This window comes from Ranitomeya imitator, chromosome 5 (genome assembly GCF_032444005.1).
Source record: "Ranitomeya imitator isolate aRanImi1 chromosome 5, aRanImi1.pri, whole genome shotgun sequence".
Classification (NCBI taxonomy): domain Eukaryota; kingdom Metazoa; phylum Chordata; class Amphibia; order Anura; family Dendrobatidae; genus Ranitomeya; species Ranitomeya imitator.
The window spans coordinates 31,652,303-31,673,654 of NC_091286.1; the positions used below are offsets into that span (position 1 = coordinate 31,652,303).

At 39.5% G+C, this 21,352-nt stretch overlaps 1 protein-coding gene across 1 annotated transcript in view; it reads left to right on the top strand.

Annotated features, from left to right (window-relative positions):
- USH2A (usherin) overlaps nucleotides 1-21,352 on the top strand; it is an 824,795-nt gene that overhangs the window by 193,634 nt on the left and 609,809 nt on the right. Inside the window, exons 15-20 of the mRNA XM_069726496.1 lie at nucleotides 2,784-2,947; nucleotides 4,456-4,614; nucleotides 8,778-9,272; nucleotides 16,368-16,622; nucleotides 18,647-18,819; nucleotides 20,836-20,980. Of these exons, the coding sequence (XP_069582597.1) occupies nucleotides 2,784-2,947; nucleotides 4,456-4,614; nucleotides 8,778-9,272; nucleotides 16,368-16,622; nucleotides 18,647-18,819; nucleotides 20,836-20,980 (1,391 nt within the window). The remainder of the gene's footprint in view (nucleotides 1-2,783; nucleotides 2,948-4,455; nucleotides 4,615-8,777; nucleotides 9,273-16,367; nucleotides 16,623-18,646; nucleotides 18,820-20,835; nucleotides 20,981-21,352) is intronic.

A 21,352-nucleotide genomic window follows, 5' to 3' on the forward strand; every position in this document is an offset into this window, starting at 1 on the left:
TTTTTTAATTTTTACAAATGCTCCAGATGCTGCCCTATTAACCAGCAACTGCACCATCAGCAATACAGCTGGTTATAAAGATATCTAAAGATAAGCCTCTTAGAAAGCCAAAGCAGGTCAATAACGGAAATATCAGCTTACTCATATGGAAAAAATGTACAGATAGCTACCACCGCGGAATCTAAAACCTCTAGCCTTTAAAACAATAATGGAGGGTTCCACATCGACCTGTCAACTCTTAAGGGAAAATAAAAGAGTAAATCACAAATATTCATAACTATTGTGTTACCAAAACGATGCAATATATATATGGCAATAAATTAAAAATACCGGACTCAATTTCTGGGTTTAAAGATGTAATAATTGTATCGGGTGTGTGAAACCAATTTTTATTGCTCTAACGCATCAAAATAATAAATAAAATACCTTGTAAGTAGTTTTGCCACCCTTTGGGAATATATATAATAAAGTGTTAAGAGGCTATAGGACACCTAGTGGATGAGAGATAAACTTGGAGCAATGTTGTAGTACATATAGAACTAGAAGGGGTTAATCTGCCTTGACAGGTTGATTGTGAGCAGCTGAAGAGTTGGGAAAGACATCTGCTCACCATATTTCCATCCCTAGGCGTGGTTCACTTTGTAAACCTATTTGTCTTACACATGTTGCTGTGTATGGAGGTGTGCAGATCTCCAGGATTGAGTGCCTTTTCTAAAGGACTAAGAAGCTGGACTCTAAGCCTGGCGGACTAACCCGCACTATTGTATGGACTTGTTGCTTTATGTTTCACTTTGTGCTGGACAAAGGCTGTATTTAAGTTTTCCTGTGATGTGTTTTATGAGGAAGGAACTAAACCAGCTGGTCTTTAAATAGAGATGGAACGGCGATACCTCAGATTGCTCCCAAGTGAGTAGCATTGTTAGGCCGGAGACACACTAGCAATTTTAAAATCGGTGTCCGATTTAGTTCCTGCAAAGCTGTATGAGTGTAATGCAAGTGTAATACATTATTTATGCAAATTCAATCCAATTTTTTGTCTTCCGAATTACATCCAAATACAGTGCGATTGCTCTCCGATTGCAATGCGATTTTAACATGAGCTTTTACATAGCGCAATTTTCTATGTCATTTACACATAATTTTCAAAGGAATATTCTTAAAAAACACACACATTTATATACAGTATATATATATATATATATATATATATATATATATATATATATATATATATATATATATATTGCTCAAAAAAATAAAGGGAACACTTAAACAACAGAATATAACTCCAAGTAAATCAAACTTCTGTGAAATCAAACTGTCCACTTAGGAAGCAACACTGATTGACAATCAATTTCACATGCTGTTGTGCAAATGGAATAGACAACAGATGGAAATTATTGGCAATTATCAAGACACCCTCAATAAAGGAGTGGTTCTGCAGGTGGGGACCACAGAACACATCAGGAGCATGCCCAGGCATTGTAGAAGGTCATACAGGCACGTGGAGACCACACACACAACTGAGCATCATTTCCTTGTCTTGAGGCATTTCCACTGAAGTTGGATAAGCCTGCAACTTGATTTTCCACTTTGATTTTGAGCATCATTCCAACTCCAGACTCCATGGGATATTAGTTATGATTTACATTGATCAATTTTAGGTTTTACTGTCCTCAATGCATTGACCTTTATAATGAATAAAGATTTATAACTGGAATATTTCATTCACTGATATCTAGGATGTGAGATTTTAGTGTTCCCTTTATTTTTTTGAGCAGTTTATATATATATTTTTTTTATTTATATTGTGGTACATCGGCTCACTCAGCTGTACATGGAGCTACAGTGTTTATTATATATGCGGCATAAACCATGGTGAAGTCAAAATAAACACTGCCCCTTGGGCAAAACACAGGAAAACAAAACAAAGTGATATCACAAAGCACAGTCTATGTGACAGCTGGGATCCACCCTCTGAGGGTTAGCAAAACACACAGTTCAGGTTAGCATAAACACGAACACTTCTCTGGAGTTACCCTCTCCAGAGACACTGAACTCTGCCTCAGAAGGCCGACTAGTTAAACCCCAGACCACACCCTGGGGTGGAGATAAAATGGACAACCTGCCACCCGCTCTATGATTGTCCACAAAACCCAGCCCTAAAAATGGGCAGTTAACTCCTTTCAACACTTAGTGAGCTAGAACAAATTTCTGGGTTTCAAATCATATATAATTTTTTTATTTATTTATTTATTTATTTATTCATTTATTTTTATGGGTCTGATTAGGGTTAAAAATAATTTGTGCAATTGCTTTTAAAAAGTTTGCATCATTTGCCTTCTATCGCCTCTGTCGCACTGTCGTTTGCTTGTTACATAATGTGATAACTGAGAATCCACCAGTAAGCTCCCTTTTGACAAGAAAGTTTGTAACTCTCTTATCTGTCTTTTTGAGCTTCCCTCAAATGATTTATGACCACAGACCACATCAAAGTTAAACGTGCTGGGAAACAAATAACCTGCAAAAGCCAAACTGCAAACCCAATTGCAAAAATGTTTTTTTTTTGTTGCCACAAATATTTGTATTTAAGTGAAAAAAAATATCCCCAAAGATAAAGAACTGTGTATACAGACCCTCTATGGGTCTTCTTGTGTACAGAATAAAATTTACCATATCTTTCTGCTATTATATTATTTTTTTTACTTATTTGTACATAAGCGATACTTCTCAAACATAATATTTGCTTTTTTTTCTTATATATTTGTTTTCTTTTTCTTTAGGTGCCAGCCTTGCTCATGCAACACAGCTGGCACTGTCAGTACCGGCTGCCATGCTGTAACCGGTCAATGCTCCTGCAAAGAATTTGTCAGCGGCACCAATTGCTCACTCTGTGTCGAAGGGTCCAGCAATCTGGATGGGAATAATCCATATGGGTGCAGCTCGAGTAAGTAAATCCCTCTGCTCCTGTGTTTAAAGTAAATTACGGTTGTCTACGGTGACTTGCCAGAAAGGACCCAATTCACATTTCCATCGGCTGCTATTTTGAAAGCATCTACAGGACCCATATGATTAAATATTAGTGACTTCTTCCAAAAGTATAAACATAGGAATATTCTCACTAATACAATTCTTAATATTAATTGCATTTCTCTGAGTATAAGACTTTTATTTCCTTGCACTACGGTTAAACAACAAATTCATTGAGATTCTGAATATCTTCCTTTTTACAACTGCAAACACAAAAGCGTAGAAGGAAAAATACAGACGATACAAATCTTAGTGAACACAACAAATATGCAATATATGTACATATTTAAAGACAAAAGGCAGCAGATAAGAAAGGTAAATATTTCTCAATAAATATAATGTGGTGGCGTTCTGTCGGAGCAAAGAAAAGGTGACGGGAAAAGAGGAGAATGCTAAAACAATTTAGAAAAAGATAAGAATGAAAAAAGTAAGGAAAAAGGAAGAAAAATTGAATTTTACTAATTGACGAAAAATAAAGAGAAGGAAAAGAAGCAGTAAACAGGAGTTATACTTTGAAAAAACACAAGTGTGTATAATACACAACCATATGTAACTGCATAGGCAACACACAATTGTCCACTTGTGGCATAATTATTAGTGCCATATAGTGTCCAGATATATAAGGCCATTCAGTGCCCAAATAATCAGGGTCATTTAGTTCCAATATAAATGGAGTCATTCAGTAACCAGATAAACAGGTTAATTTAGTGACCAGACAGATGGGGTCATTCAGTGCCCAAATAAATGGAGTCATTCAGTTTCCATATAAATGGGTTCATTCAGTGACCAGATAAATCGTTTCATTTAGTGCCTAGATAGATAGGGTAATTCAGTTCCCATATAAATGTAGTTATTCAGTGCCCAGATAAATGGGGTCAGTCAGTGCCCAGGTAAATAGGTTAATTTAGTGACCTGATAGATGGGGTAATTCAGTTCCCATATAAATGTAGTCATTCAGTGCCCAGATAAATGGGGTAATTCAGTGCCCAGATAAATGGGGTCATTATGTGCCCAGATAAATAGGGTTATTCAGTGCCAGGATAAATGGGGTCATTCAGTGCCCACATACATTGGGGTCAATCAGTGCCCACATAGATTGAAGTAATTCAATTCCCCATAAAATTAATTTGTAGGCACATATTTCAGGGATTATGCCCCTCATCGGTGCAAACCAGGAAAACTGATTAGGCAGGGTGAGCGGCCACTGACGGGTCTAAAGGGTATAGTTTCTTTTTGTGGAGAGCAGCAAGTTGACTTGGGGAGATTTATAGGCCTTGTAATCCTCCACTGGGAAATTAAATCTGAAATGCAATCTCTTTAGAGATGCAGAGAACTGGAGCGCTAGTGATGTCAAGACACAGTAAATATGACCATTCCTAGATGTCCATGCTATTTTCAGTAAAATATGTTTTTCTGATTCTTCAGCTCCTTCCCAACAACCACCTCCGAGAGGACTTGTTGTAAACAGCACCACCATTAAGCTTTCCTGGAGTCCCCCAGATTCCCCAAATACTAATCGGCTTCACTATGTGTTATACAGAGATGGTGTTGGGATCTATCAAACCTCTGACTCCTACCCATACAGTAAGTAGTGCTGGCTCCTACATAGTTTTCTCTTTATAGAATATGAAGCCCTCGTGACCTCTACAGACAATTTTGTTTTTGACTCTTTTTTTCGAAAACATTGAAGAAATTTCTCTAAAACACTGAAGGGCAGAGCTTCACAGAAATGATTTTGTCTTGTGTCATCATCTTTTCAAGCTTTCGACAAAGTTTCATTATTGGCAAAAATCCACAAGGTTTTTCTGAAGGCTTTTCTATATGGACAAGCCATTTTTTACTCTCGAATAGGGCATGTGGACTTCATAAATGGAAGGGAGATGATCCTCTCCTAGGTCCCCCTTCTATTAACTAGAAGGATACATTCCTTTCTTGAGGACTTGTAGCGGTGTAATATTTCGACACTCTTTTATGTTGATTGGCGCTGTGAAACACAATTTTTACCAGCAGCAGCCAATGCAGAAGAAATGGGCAACTTCCCAAAGAGATACTATCTATTTTTGGGGGGGTCACTGCAACTGCAAGACCTACTGATCACCAGGGGGTTTGCAGTTGTAAAAATATAATTATTATGTCGATGGTATGAATAAATATTGACTGTATTTACTTAACCATTGCCTGAGGTCGGTTTACTGCTGGAGACAAGATAGGCAGGACTATACAACTGACTATTACTACTGTATACAGTTCTCTTACCACTTTTGGGTCTGGGAGTACTTATTTTTCTAAGAGGCTTTTTACATCGTATTTGGCAGCCCTTTCATGACTCCATCATGGATTTCCATCCCCTCGAAAGAGCCATTGTAAAATTTGGGCATACGATCATCATATAGGGAAGGAAGTTGGTCTTCATATTGGGACCCCTCTGTATTTTCCAGAATGATGTATTACTTTCTTAAGGACTTGTCATAACAATATATTTGGTCACTCATGTTTGTTCACTGGCACTGTGAAATGTAATTGTTCCCAGTAGCGGCCAATGCAGGAGAAATGCAAAAATTTCCAAAGAGATACCATCTATTTATTGGTGTCCGCTAAAGCTGCAGAACCAGATGTTCACCAGAGGTTCTGCATTTGTAAAAATATAATTATTTTGATGGTACGAACACATTTTTGGCCGCATTTACTTAACTATTGTCTGGGGTCGGTTATACTGCTGGAGACAAGATAAGCAGGAATATACAACTGATTATTACTGCTGTATACAGCTCTCTTTCCAATTCCTGGTCTGGGTGTACTTCTTTTACTAAGGGTCTGTTTACACTGTGTTTTTCATGCCTCCACCTGGGATTTCCATCCCCTCGACAGAGCCTTTGAGCTGAATGAGACAAAGATAGTCCAAAAGTATAAAAGAAAATACATTTCATATCAATAATCAGTTTAGTCTCTTCCATTTATAATGGCTTCTCCTATAATAAGTGATATCAGAGTTAAACTCATGGGCCCCTCATAATCAATAGTCATTGGCAATGTGCAGTGAAAAGCCAAAATATGCCAATGTAATCAGTGGTAATCCCAGAGATTGGACTTCCACTAATTACGAAATTACATCAAATAGCTTTTATAATTATTAAATTAATTTAATTAAATAATTGATATTAATTAAATAATTTAACCCAAATACTTTAAAAAAAGCCTATGTCGTTAACCAATGAGGCACCCAATGCTAAAATCAAGTCATTTTTTTTAATTTTTATTTTTTTTTACTGAAGGGTTGGTTTTTTTCTCCAATGAAGCGACCTGCCTATCTGCAATATCCAGTTAATTACCGTAAATGGCCTGAAAACAGGGAATCGAGGGAGAACGCATGGTAGATGGAAATCCTGTTAAATGGTGTAGATTGAAAAAAAAATGGTATCGAATGTAATAGACATAATGGTGTTTAACCACTGGGTAAAGCTTCTACTTACACTGAAACAGATTTCAGATATAAATCTAGCATTACTTGTTAATTTAATTAATCTAAATACAGTGGTGGGGAAGGTTAGGAAGGTGAGCTGTTAATCTGCTTACATGCTTTTACAAAATTTGAATGGAATATCGCTTTTGCTCGCTCATTGTAAGTAGGTGTTTTCGGCTGTTGAGTCTGTGCCATTGGCTTGTGTTTCCGTGACTTTCCTTCATGGCGGCTTATGACGGCTGCTGGACTATCACTGTGAAAATGTGTGATGATCTTAGGTCACAAGAATATGACCATGAGTGCACACTCTACAGAAAGGACAATGGGACCACTTTCTTCGCCTACAGATCGAGTAGTCAATTGTGTCCTTCAAAACCATTGAAATGTAGCTCTTGGCATCTTGGTGGAATGAAAGAGATTTTTCCCATAGTTGGATATGCCATTGATCCTACCTACTTCTCTTCATTTCCTGTGATAGGAAAACTCTTTAAAGGAAGGTCAAAAGAATCGCCCAAGAGGCCTTCAGGTCCTTAGGGTCCTTTCACATTGTATTCTTGACCACATTCAGTGATGTCATCAGGGCTTGCATCCAAATCCCCTACAAAATGTAATTCATGCGGTTGCGGCCTTAGACTATAATGATGCCAGTAGTACAAATGTGCGCTCTGAGGTGCATCATTTCCAGATGTATACGCCAACTGGAGAAGGACACACAGATGCAGTCTACTACGTCTGTGTGTCCACCTCCGGTAGGCGTATGTGCCCATAAATGATGAACGTGAGAGCACACGATTACTCTGGCGACACCATTATAGTTTATGACCCCATCAGCGCATATTCCTGAAACCTGTTTTGTTGAGGGTTCGTATGCTAGCCCTGACACAACCAACGAATGTGGGCAAGAACACAATATGAAAGGAGCCTTAGTCTTCCAGTTTCCTCTAACTGCTCACAGACAAAACGTAGGAGATAAAAAAAAAGTTTTTAACTATTCATCATCCTTAGGTTAGTCACACTCAGAAAAGAATTGCCCCATATTTTTTTTTTTTTTTGCCCAGGTTCCTACACTAATTTCAAGCTGTCCCTGGGTCTTAAACCTATTACTGCTGTGAACAATTTTCATTTTTGCGCTTAACTTTTTTCTTTTCTTTCTGCATGAAGGTTTGTTATTGATGAGACAAGTTTTTTTTTTCTTTTACAGGCATTTACTGGAAGGGTTAATCAATTTTATATTTTGAATAGATCAGACTTTTACAAATACTAAATATACTTATTAAGTTTCAAACTGTCAAAAGAGGTGGAAATTAAATTTTTTAAATATTTTTAATTTTTTTTTTCACATCATTATAAACTTTTTTCCTTTAATTTTTTAATCCCTTTAGGGGACTTGAACCTTCATTTGTTCAATCACTTATACTAACGTATCGCAGTATCTGGCAAAAATAGGAGGCCAAAACAGATGGCAGGAATGGGGGCCTTCAACAAGCCCCCGGCTGCAATGACAGCCCATTGACACCTGCGATCATGGGTTGATGGAAAACGATGAGCGCATGCTTCAGCATTTGCCCCTACTGAGACCACTCGATAGATTGGGAACCAATGTCGGACATACTATTATGTCCTAAGTTGGGAAGTGGTTCCCAAGTGACCTTTAATAATGTAACGATTTTGACTAGAAAAACAAGAATAAAGGGTTTTTCCAGCTTCACTGATTCCCAAGAGGTCCCATTTGCACTTACTAAGTTGCCATTGGTGTGTACTTCATACCCCTTCAACACAAAGGAAATGGCTTGAAATGCCCCATAAGTGAGGTCACCTCTGTTGCGAGTGATTGGCTAAGTAGACATTTATGGACATTTCTAGTATGAATGGATAGATTTCTTCTTACAACTCAGTATATGCAAGTATATTCATGGCTTAGTAAGCCATGAATGGATAGATCACAGACAGTAGGGACTGGGCAAATGGGACCTACGTGGAATCGTGAAGTTGAGTATAATTTATTTTATTTTATTTTATTTCACTGGTATAATATTGATTTTCAAAAGCCTCGTTGGGCCTGTCTTCCCTTTTGTTCACATGATAGATACTAAATGCATCCTGTAGAGTCAGTCAAAATATGGTATCAAAATAACCTAGCCAATGCAGAACGACTCTTTTAAAGCCATCTTTGTCACCTCCCTTCCAAATAATTACTTCTATGTAAAAACACTTTATGCTAAATGGTTGATTGTGATGCTTCGTCCAAGCTGACCTTCATCACCTTCTTAACACATTCATTTCTCAGGTATACAAAGCTACATGGATACAGCTCTTCTTCCATATACTGCCTACACCTATCTCATCGATGCTGGAAATGTACATGGATCCATCAGCAGTACCAAAGTGAGGTATCGAACAAGAGCTGGACCTCCAACTGGAGAAATAGACTTAAGCTTAGCACATCCCGTGGGTCAGTATTCCGCTTCGATGAAATGGACTATTATTCCTGATTTTCTTGCACCTGTGGAGACATTCAGACTAATGTACACATCCCAAAGCTCATTAAAGCCAAATATTGCTTATGAGGGCCTTGATACACAAGTCACTGTTCGTAATCTAACACCCTTCACCAAGTATAAATTTTCAGTACACGCATGCAATTCTGAGGGATGCCTACACAGTTTGCCAATCATGGTGGTAACAGCTCAAGCACCACCTGTTGGACAAGGTCCACCCATGGTCCAAAATTCAAGCTCTACTGATCTCTATCTACAATGGTCACCACCGCTAGAACCAAATGGTAAGTCCACTTTGATTAATATCTATAGACATTGCATTGGGTAAAAATTCCAGACTTGAAAAACTGAAAATTATCACAAATTTTGAGCTAAAATATTTTAATAATGTGCAATTAAACAGGAATATAACTATAGGGGTGAACAGTTTGCTGTTACAACTTTGCTATAGGTCTTAGCTGAGCCCAATGAACTCACTACCACTTAAGGTAATGCCAGTATTTCCTCTGTGTACTGTGACATCACTGTTTACTATCCTTTTACTGGGATATCACTGTATTTATTATCCCTGTACTGTGACATCACTGTGTGCATTATCCCTGTGCTGTGACACCACTGTGTTTATTATCCCTATACTGTGACATCACTGTGTTAATTATCTTTTTACTATGACATCGCTTTGCTTATTATCCCTATATTGTAACATCACCATGATTGTTTAAAATTCCTGTACTGTGACTTTCCAGAACATCTACTATATAATTGTCTAAGGGTCACTTCCGTCTTTCTATCTGTCTTTCTGTCTGTCACGGATATTCATTGGTCGCAGCCTCTGTCTGTCATGGAAATCCAAGTCGCTGATTGGTCGTGGCAAAATGCCCATGACCATTGCCACAACCAATCAGCGACGGGCACAGTCCGGCAGCAAAATGGCCGCTCCCCACAGTCAGTGCCCGCTCCATACTCCCCTCCAGTCAGCGCTCACACAGGGTTAATGGCAGCGTTAATGGACCGTGTTATGCCGCGGTGTAACACACTCCATTAACGTTTCTATTAACCCTGTGTGACCAACTTTTTACTATTGATGCTGCCTATGCAGCATCAATAGTAAAACAATCTAATGTTAAAAATAATGATAATAAAAAAAAGGTTATTCTCACCCTCCGACGTGCAGGCTGTCCTCGGCAGTGCAAGCGGCAGGCTCCGGTTCCAAAGATGCTATGTGAGAAGGACCTTCCATGATGTCACGGTCATGTGACCGCGACGTCATCACAGGTCCTGCGCTCATACCAACCCTGGGACCGGAAGCTGCCGCGTGCACCGCACACAGGCGCCAGGACTTCAATTGGCCCTGGAAGGTGAGTATATGTTTATTTTTTATTTTAAGTCTTTTTTAACCACGCATATAGTGCCCACATTGCTATATACTACATGGCTGCTATGTACTACGTGGGCAGGGTTATATACTATGTGGGCAATGTTATATACTGCTTGGGCTGCCTTATATACTACATGGCTGCTATATACTACGTTGGCAGTGTTATATACTGTGTGGGCTGTGTTATATACTACATGGCTGCTATATACTACATGGGCCGTGTTATATACTGTGTGGGCTGCGTTATATACTACATGGCTGCTATATACTATGTGGGCAGTGTTATATACTGCGTGGGCAATGCTATATACTACATGGCTGCTATATACTATGTGGGCAGTGTTATATACTGTGTGGGCTGCGTTATATACTACATGGCTGCTATATACTACGTGGGCAGTGTTACTATGTGGGCAATGTTATATACTGTTTGGCCTGTGTTATATATTGCGTGGCCACTGTTATATACTGCGTGGCCACTGTTATATACTGCATGGCCACTGTTATATACTGCGTGGCATGTATTAACGCATCGGGTATTCAAGAATATGTCGTGGCCTGTGCTATATACTATGTGGCTGCTATATACATACATATTCTAAAATACCCGATGCGTTAGAATCGGGCCACCATCTAGTAGATAATAAACAGTGTGATGTCACAGTATAAAGATAATACACACAGTGATGTCTCAGTACAGAGATAATAAACACAGTGATGTCACAGTATAGAGATAATAAACACAGTGATGTCACAGTACAGGGATAATAAACACAGTGATGTCACAGTACAGGGATAATAAACACAGTGATGTCACAGTACAGAGATAATATACACAGTGATGTCACAGTACAGAGATAATAAACACAGTGATGTCACAGTACAGAGATAATAAACAAAGTGATGTCACAGTACAGAGATAATATACACAGTGATGTCACAGTACAGGGATAATAAACACAGTGATGTAACAGTACAGAGATAATAAACAAAGTGATGTCACAGTACAGAGATAATATACACAGTGATGTCACAGTACAGAGATAATACACACAGTGATGTCACAGTACAGGGATAATACACACAGTGATGTCACAGTACAGAGATAATAAACAAAGTGATGTCACAGTACAGAGATAATATACACAGTGATGTCACAGTACAGGGATAATAAACACAGTGATGTAACAGTACAGAGATAATAAACAAAGTGATGTCACAGTACAGAGATAATATACACAGTGATGTCACAGTACAGAGATAATACACACAGTGATGTCACAGTACAGGGATAATAAACACAGTGATGTCACAGTACAGGGATAATAAACACAGTGATGTCACAGTACAGGGATAATAAACACAGTGATGTCACAGTACAGAGATAATAAACACAGTGATGTCACATTACAGGGATAATAAACACTGATGTCACAGTACAGGGATAATAAACACAGTGATGTCACAGTACACAGATAATAAACAAAGTGATGTCACAGTACAGGGATAATAAACACAGTGATGTCACAGTACAGGGATAATAAACACAGTGATGTCACAGTACAGGGATAATAAACACAGTGATGTCACAGTACAGGGATAATAAACACAGTGATGTCACAGTACACAGATAATAAACACAGTGATGTCACAGTACAGGGATAATAAACACAGTGATGTCACAGTACACAGATAATAAACAAAGTGATGTCACAGTACAAGGATAATAAACACAGTGATGTCACAGTACAGGGACAATACACACAGTGATGTCACAGTATAGAGATAATAAACACAGTGATGTCACAGTACAGGAATAATAAACACAGTGATGTCACAGTACACAGATAATAAACAAAGTGATGTCTCAGTACAGGAATAATAAACACAGTGATGTCACAGTACACAGATAATAAACACAGTGATGTCACAGTACAGGGATAATAAACACAGTGATGTCACAGTACACAGATAATAAACAAAGTGATGTCTCAGTACAGAGATAATAAACAAAGTGATGTCATAGTACAAGGATAATAAACACAGTGATGTCACAGTATAGAGATAATAAACACAGTGATGTCACAGTACAGGAATAATAAACACAGTGATGTCACAGTACAGGAATAATAAACACAGTGATGTCACAGTACAGGAATAATAAACACAGTGATGTCACAGTACAGGGATAATACACACAGTGATGTCACAGTACAGGAATAATAAACACAGTGATGTCACAGTACAGGAATAATAAACACAGTGATGTCACAGTACAGGGATAATAAACACAGTGATGTCACAGTACACAGATAATAAACAAAGTGATGTCTCAGTACAGAGATAATAAACAAAGTGATGTCATAGTACAAGGATAATAAACACAGTGATGTCACAGTATAGAGATAATAAACACAGTGATGTCACAGTACAGGAATAATAAACACAGTGATGTCACAGTACAGGGATAATATACACAGTGATGTCACAGTACAGGAATAATAAACACAGTGATGTCACAGTACAGGAATAATAAACACAGTGATGTCACAGTACAGGGATAATACACACAGTGATGTCACAGTATAGAGATAATAAACACAGTGATGTCACAGTACAGGGATAATAAACACAGTGATGTCACAGTACAGGGATAATAAACACAGTGATGTAACAGTACAGGGATAATAAACACAGTGATGTCACAGTACAGAGATAATAAACAAAGTGATGTCACAGTACAGAGATAATAAACAAAGTGATGTCACAGTACAGGGATAATAAACACAGTGATGTCACAGTACAGAGATAATAAACACAGTGATGTCACAGTACAGGGATAATACACACAGTGATGTCACAGTACAGGGATAATACACACAGTGATGTCACAGTACAGGGATAATACACACAGTGATGTCACAGTACAGGGATAATAAACACAGTGATGTCACAGTACAGGGATAATACGCACAGTGATGTCACAGTACAGGGATAATAAACACAGTGATGTCACAGTACAGAGATAATAATTACTGTGATAGCATTGTGTGTATTATCCCTGTATTGTTATATGACTATATTTATTATACCTATCCCTGACAAGTGATTATGACTAGGGTTGAGCGAAACGGATCGGCCAATTTTAAAAATCGCCGACTTTTGGCAAAGTCGGGTTTCGTGAAACCAGACCCGATCCCACTGAGGGATCGAGTCGGAGGTCGGCGATCTTCGCTCCAAAGTCGGGTTTCGTTATATATATATATATATATATATATATATATATATATATATATATATGTGTCATTGAGACATATATATATATATATATATATTTATATTTACTTCAGCGCGATATAGCAGAAAAGCCGGAATTCAATTACCGGCTTTTCATTTCTCCTTCCTAAACCCAACATGATATGAGACTTGGTTACATACAGTAAACCATGTCATATCCCCATTTTTTGTTGCATATTCCACACTACTAATGTTAGTAGTGTGTATGTGCAAAATTTGGGCACTGTAGCTATTAAATGTAAGGGTTAAATCGCGGAAAAAATTGGCGTGGGCTCCCGCGCAATTTTCTCCGCCAGAGTGGTAAAGCCAGTGACTGAGGGCAGATATTAATAGCCTGGAGAGGGTCCACGGTTATTGCCCCCCCCCCCCACGGCTAAAAACATCTGCCCCCTGCCACCCCAGAAAAGGCACATCTGGAAGATGCGCCTATTCTGGCACTTGGCCACTCTCTTCCCATTCCCGTGTAGCGGTGGGATATGGGGTAATGAAGGGTTAATGCCACCTTGCTATTGTAAGGTGACATTAAGCCAGATTAATAATGGAGAGGCATCAATTATGACACCTATCCATTATTAATCCAATTGTATGAAATGGTTAAAAAACACACACACACATTATTACAAAGTCTTTTAATGAAATAAAGACACAGGTTGTTGTAATATTTTATTAGACTCTTAATCCACCTGAAGACCCTCGCTCTGTAACAAAGGAAAAATATAAATATATAGAGATTTCCCATTGACTTGCATTGGGTTTCGTGTTTCGGCAGATCCCCCGACCCCGACTTTTCAAGATAATTGGCCAATTTCACTCGACTCGACTCTTGAGAAAGTCGGGTTTCGCGAAACCCGACTCGACCTCAAAAAAGGAAAAGTCGCTCAACCCTAATTATGACATCACACATGACCTCATTGGGAATTATCCTTGGTGGAATCACTGCTTTCATTATCCCTGATCCGTGACATCACTGTGGAAATCTTTCATGGTGACAATCAGTGGCGCTATACTGTAATGCATAGAGCTTCATGTGAAGGAGCTATATGCACAACCTTTACATGTGCAATACACCTAATTCACAGAAAATTCACTCAAATGCAACATTTGTAAACTTTCTTTTAACATAGAAAATAAATAAAACTTTACTAAAAGCCGAATAGTCAACTAAATATGTAAATCACTGACGAATGACCTCAAATGAGGGAAAGGTGTTTCTAAGGTCCGTGTAGTTTATAATAAGGCACGGAGGGCAACCCCTCCCCCCATGTCTCTTAATTTACCATTGTTACTTTTATCCATAATTAATTGAGAAGACCCAAATTAGACTCTTTTTACAGATAAATGAGTCCATGGTGATTCATTTTGGTTTCCTCAAAGGCTTAGTTGTCTGAGGCCCACAGGGAAATTCTTTGTCGTCGTCTTTGCTTATGATGGCATTTATTTCAATACTAGAAAGCTTTTTTAATGATATTTTTTTTTTTTGCCTCGTTGTCAAGGACAATTATTTTTAGTGTGACGATCAATGCTAATTAACATTGTTTTAGGACAGATAATCTACACTTCCAAAATAGTTACTGATGACACAGGAAAATAATATCGTATCATGCGTTTCCCCTATTAATCAGTTTTTTGTATTTCTATACTGGATACAAATCTTGTATCACATAAAACACTTTCTTTAAATAATCAATTCTAAATTATTGCTATAGATGTCTTCTATTGTGGAGGTCCCAGCTATAAGAATCCCACCTATAGGTGGCAGCATTCACGGAAAGTTTGCTGAGTTGTTAAGTACGACTATAGACTATATTGTGGGGAACATCCCTCTATTCAACCTCTACTTCGATTCCGCTGTTTTGGACCCTTCAGTTTATGAATCAGGGTTCAAGGGACCCCTATAATCTCTGTGTGGGAGTTTCAAATGCAGGATATCCACTACTTAGACAACTATAAGGCTCCACTTCATAAAACAATTAGGCCTCATTCAGACACGTGTTTTTTTTTTTTCACGTACTGCAAAAAAAGGTCCTAGTTTCATAGTGATTTTATTCAGGGTTTTTTCAGATTTTCATCTGAGTTTCATCCAAGCTTCATCAGCTTTTCTTGGATGAGAAAAAAAAAATATTTCTCCAACTTCTCCTAACTACCAGTCGGTGAAAAAAAGACAGCACTCAGATGTCATCCACATGCTCTCCGCTTGTATTCACTGACCTATAGATTGGCATTGCCAAGTGTTATCCGAATGTGAACATCGGACAAGCCTCCACACTTTTGTGCAGATCATTCACTCCTCAAAAAAAGTTGGAAGTGTGAACAAGATCATTCACTCCACAAAAAAAGTTGGAAGTGTGAACAGTCCCATAGCCTATTCCAGGTATAAGTGCATATGGATTTCTAAGAAGTTTTACTTCCTTTTGATTGTTTCAACTTACTGCTCTTTCAGATGTCCATGATCATCATTCCAATCTCGGACTGCAAATCACAGACTGACCACATGTCTCTGAAACTGTGCGTCACAGCTTCATAATTTTTTATGAGGCTTTCATGCTCCGGGTCGGCAGAAGGGCAGCCAGTCCGTGCATAGCAATCCAAGATCGGACTGATGTTCACGGATGTCTGAAAGAACCCTTAGGCACCATTAAACTATAAAATCCTCTTAAATATTGTAATTTGTTAACAATTTTCATTGATCTTTTCTTTCGTCTAGGAGTCACTATGAGACATGAGCTGTATATGAGAGGTTTACACCAAGCGATTGAACGCCGGGTTTTCCATGCAAGTGGATGGCTGAACTCTCAACAAGCCTTGGAATCTGAGAATGAAAATGCCTTAACACCCCCAGTTACCCATGCAGTGATCACAAACCTGGAACCAAACACAGAATACGAGTTTTGTATTATAACCACTAACATGGCCGGAAGTATCGCTTCAGAATGGGTGATCTTTAAAACAGCAGAGTCAGGTGAGAATATCTATCTCCGGGGCGGCTGTGGGCTGGTATTTTTAGCATAGGAAGTGCCCAATAACCATGAACTTTCCCAGGCTGTTTACGTATATCAGCCCACAGCTGTCTGGTTTACCTTTGCTGGTTTAAAAAAAAATAGTGAATACCCCACATCAATTTTATCATTTAAATATTTATTTATGTGGCCTAATCGAAAGTGGTGAAAGCTATCTATCTGTCTATCTATGGTGAGGCAGTGAGAGCAATCATATACGAGGGCTGTTATGTGTCCCCCAGGATGTGCATAGAAGCATACTACATCCGCTGGAGTGCATTGTAAATACATCCACCCCTGTGTTTACAAAACAAAATAAAGGAGAGAGTGGATTTGGTCAAACTATTTGACCAAGTCAGATATAAGGAGACCTGACATGGGATTTTATTTTCAGAGATATCTGTAGGATTGGAAGTGGGATGGATCTCTCCCTCCGCTCCAGGTTTTGGGAGTGGCTCATGTCCACAAAACTCATTTAGACTTTCAGTTGAGGTTTGGGTGTGACAGTGTTTTTGGTTTGCAAGCAGCAGACTCTATGCAGTACAGGTCAGTGTGAGTCTGATGTCAGGCTCCAGAAGGCAAAGCTACGATGCACCCATGAGTTATACAGTGGTGCAGTTACCCACTGTAACAGACTGATACAGACATTCTGGCTGCGAAGCGAAGGATAAAAGACCTGGATTTATTTTGTGAGTTTGAAAATAAAGACATTTAAGTTGAACTTTCTTGGGTCACCTTCTTATTGCCGCACGAATACGGAAGTCGCTGCCTTACACTATCTATCGATCTCTCTTTCCTGATGGTGTAGTATAATTTTTGATCAGCCTTTGCGACATTATGAATTTTTGGAATATACTCCATTACCTTATTTTGCTTATTTATCTTTCCAACTCCATGATGAACTAAAGGACTGTTTCAGCTGCTTTTTCATGCACTTAGAGCAGCTGTTTTGAACTGCAGGTTTCGCAAATATCCATATTCCTGTGTGAACCTCTCTTCTCTTCTTCTCCTTGCTCAGACATTACTGACAGAGAGTTTGTAAATAGTGTCTAAGCCTGGGTGAAGGGAGCAGAGAAGCTCACACCGGGATAAAGATATTGGCTAGACCTGAAGTTCAAAGCAGCTGCTCTAAATGCATAAATGAGGCAGTGGAAACCGCCCTTTCAACATGGAGCTTGAGAGAAAAGGAAGAAAGCTAAAGGCTGATGAACAGAATTTAAAAAGTAACTATTTTACTGCTTAAGGCTACGTTCACATTAGCGTTGCGTCGGGCGCAGCCGCGGCGACGCATGCGTCATGCGTCCCTATATTTAACATGGGGGCGCATGGACATGCGTTGTCTTGCGTTTTGTGACGCATGCATCATTTTTGGCGCAAGCGTCAGGGTGCAGAGGACGCTGCAAGTTGCATTTTTTTGCGTCCAAAATCAAGCCAAAAATGGACGCATGCGTCACAAAACAATGCGTTTTTGCATGCGTTTTGCATGCGTTTTGCGTTACGTCGCCAACGCAACACACAACAACGCAAATGTGAACGTAGCCTTACTTATCTTCCTGAGTCAATCGGTGATTCTCTGGCGCTGCTTCTTGTGTCTGGCTTTGGTTGCAGCGCTGACATCACAGCACAGCAGCCAGTTAGTGAGCTCAGCAGCTTTGCCAGTGTAGATGCCCCGACCAGAGCTGCTGAGCTCACTGATTTACTGTGGTGCGGCAGCCAATGCCAGACAGACCGGGAGCAGAAGCAGAAACTCCTTGGTGGACCTAGGAATGGTGTGTAATGAACGGTTTGTTTTTTCTTTACACCAAACTGTGCCCGGGAATCAAGGTTTCCTGAAAAGGAACAACCCCTTTAAGCAGTCAGACATTTTATTGTAAGTGTAGTATTGGAGCCCCTTCAAACGAAAGGGGTTTGTCCAAAGCAAAGAATCCCTTGAACCTTTCTATATTGATTCAGATTATGGCTAAATTTGCTAATACTTCATTTACAGAACCCTTATACATGGCGTCTCCATCGGTGTTTCCACTTTCATCAAATTCTCTAAATGTGTCCTGGGAGAAGCCCAGCAACAATGTCGCAAGAGGGGAAATTTCTGGCTATACAATCAACATGGTATTCAGGGATCAAGTGGAGGAATCGGACATGAGAGGAGCTTCGTCTCAGGTACATTCACTGCCTTTCCCTGTAGATTGTTCCCAGGGAAATCCATTTACTGGAGAATGCAGCAATTCCGGAATATTAATGTCTGATAGCAACACATATCTATCTACTAAGTAAAGTAGAAAAAATTTAGGCTTAATCTATTGATAGCAATGTTATTATTCAGAGCACGATATGGCGCCATATAGAGCACCTACAGCTCTGTACTGCCTCCTTGGTTCAGACATTTTTCCACCACATACAACAAATGAACCTTTGGATTGACATCTGGGAAATTTGAGAAAAGTCATCATCACCATGATATCATTGTTATGTTCCTCAAACCATTTATGATGGTTTCTGCAGTGTCGCAGGAGCAATATCCTGCTAAATGAAGTCACTGACATTAGGGAATATGGCTGACATGTCCAGCAATACTTCGTCTGTACAGTATTTGGTACGTGTCACATCCACTTGATGCCAGGACTTACAGTTTCCCAGCAGAACATTGCCCCATTACACTGCCTTCTCCAGCCTCTCTTTTCCAGGCAAGTCATGCACATGCACGCGGGCTTCCATATGATGTAAGAGAAAATGGCTTTTACCAGACGAGGCCACCTTCTTCCATTGCTCCAGTTCTGATGCTCACTTGCTCACTTATAGACCCTTTCTGCAGTGGACATGGGTCAGCATGGATGCTTAGACTGGCTATGTGCCTTGGTCTGCTTCCTTAGATCTTTCTGTAGGTGCTAACCACTGGAGATTGGGAACACCGCACGGGAAGAGCTACTGAATATTGAGCACACCCCAAAAAACCTGTAACGGGGACTCAACAAGACTCACTGTTTACCAGAAACATCCTACAAGAACTCTTATGTACCATGACACCCCACATGACCTACTGTATACTAGAAACACCCAACAAGACCTACTGAATACCAGTAAGATCCTATGAGACCTGCCGTATACAGGGAACACCCCACAAGACCTGTCATATACTGGGAACATCCCATAAGACCTGCCGTGTACTGAGAACATCCCACAAGACCCTTTTGTATACCTGGAGCTTTCCACAAGACCCTTTATATACCGGGAAGTTCCCACAAGTCCTGCAATATACCGGGAACACCCCACAAGACATGCCATATACCGGGGACCACCCCACAAGACATATCATTTCTCTGGAACACTGCACAATACATATCATATACCGAAAACACTCCACAAGACATGCCATATACTGAAAACACTCCACAAGACATATCATTTCTCTGGAACACTCCACAATACATATCATATACCGAAAACACTCCACAAGACATGCCATATATGGGAACACCCCACAAGACATGCCATATACCGGGAACATTACACGAGACCTGCCATATACTGAGAACTTCCCAAAAGACCCTTTGTATGCCGTAAACTTCCCACAAGTCCTGCAATATACCAGGAAACACCTCACTAGACATGCCATACACCGGGAACACCCCACAAGACATACCATTTTCCTGGAACACTACACAATACATATATGCCGAAAACACTCCACAAGACATGCTGTATATATTGAACACCACACGAGACTTGCTGTATACCATGAATACCCCATATGACCGGCCATAAACCAGAAAACCCCACAAGACCTGGTATATACAGTAAACAGTCTACGAGACCTGCCGTATACCGGGAAGAACCTACAAGACCTGCTATATACTGAGAACACCCCACAAGCCCTGTTATTTTAAGGATATTCTGATTTAGTCGTTTACCAATTGCAATGTTCCCTTTTTTGGTCTTCCAGATATCTACATTTGCCCATTTTTCTTGTTTCCAACACATAAGCTCAAAGAACTGACTGATCACTTGCTACCTAATATATCCACCCAGGACAGGAGCCATTGTCACCAGATAATCAATGTTCTTCACTGCTCGTGTGGGTGGTTTCCTGTAATGGCCGATCAGTATATGACATATCACACACGTTTGCATGCAGTGATGGGCTCAGCTTTGATCTGGGTACGTTGAATTTCCCTCCAGGTGCTGTACGTAGCAGAGAGTCATGAAGTCTATTATGAAGTGACAGGACTGGAGGCCTTCCATGATTACGCCTTCACCGTCACCCTCTGCAATAAGATCGGTTGTGTGACAAGTAAACCTGCCATCGGAAAGACTTTAGCTTCAGGTAAGAGGTTTTTATAAACTCTCCATCACCCACAAATGAATCAGAAATACACGACCTGCAGTAAGCTGCACACGATTTCATAGAATGTGAGCCGTGCGCCAAAGAATGTAACTTATAAAACGGTATATACTGAGGGACGGCTGTCACACTGCTGCCATTTATAGGATTCGTCGCTGTCAATGTTGTGTAATAAGCAGATATTATACAGATAATTTTATCAAATGTCCGAACACAGTATTGTGCACACCTCAAAATAATCATGTTAAACTAAAACCCCTTATATACAGATATACAGTATATATCAGGGATAAAGAAGCATGGGCAATGGTATTACGGTACTTCATTAAAAACATCTTTTTTATTAGATCATTT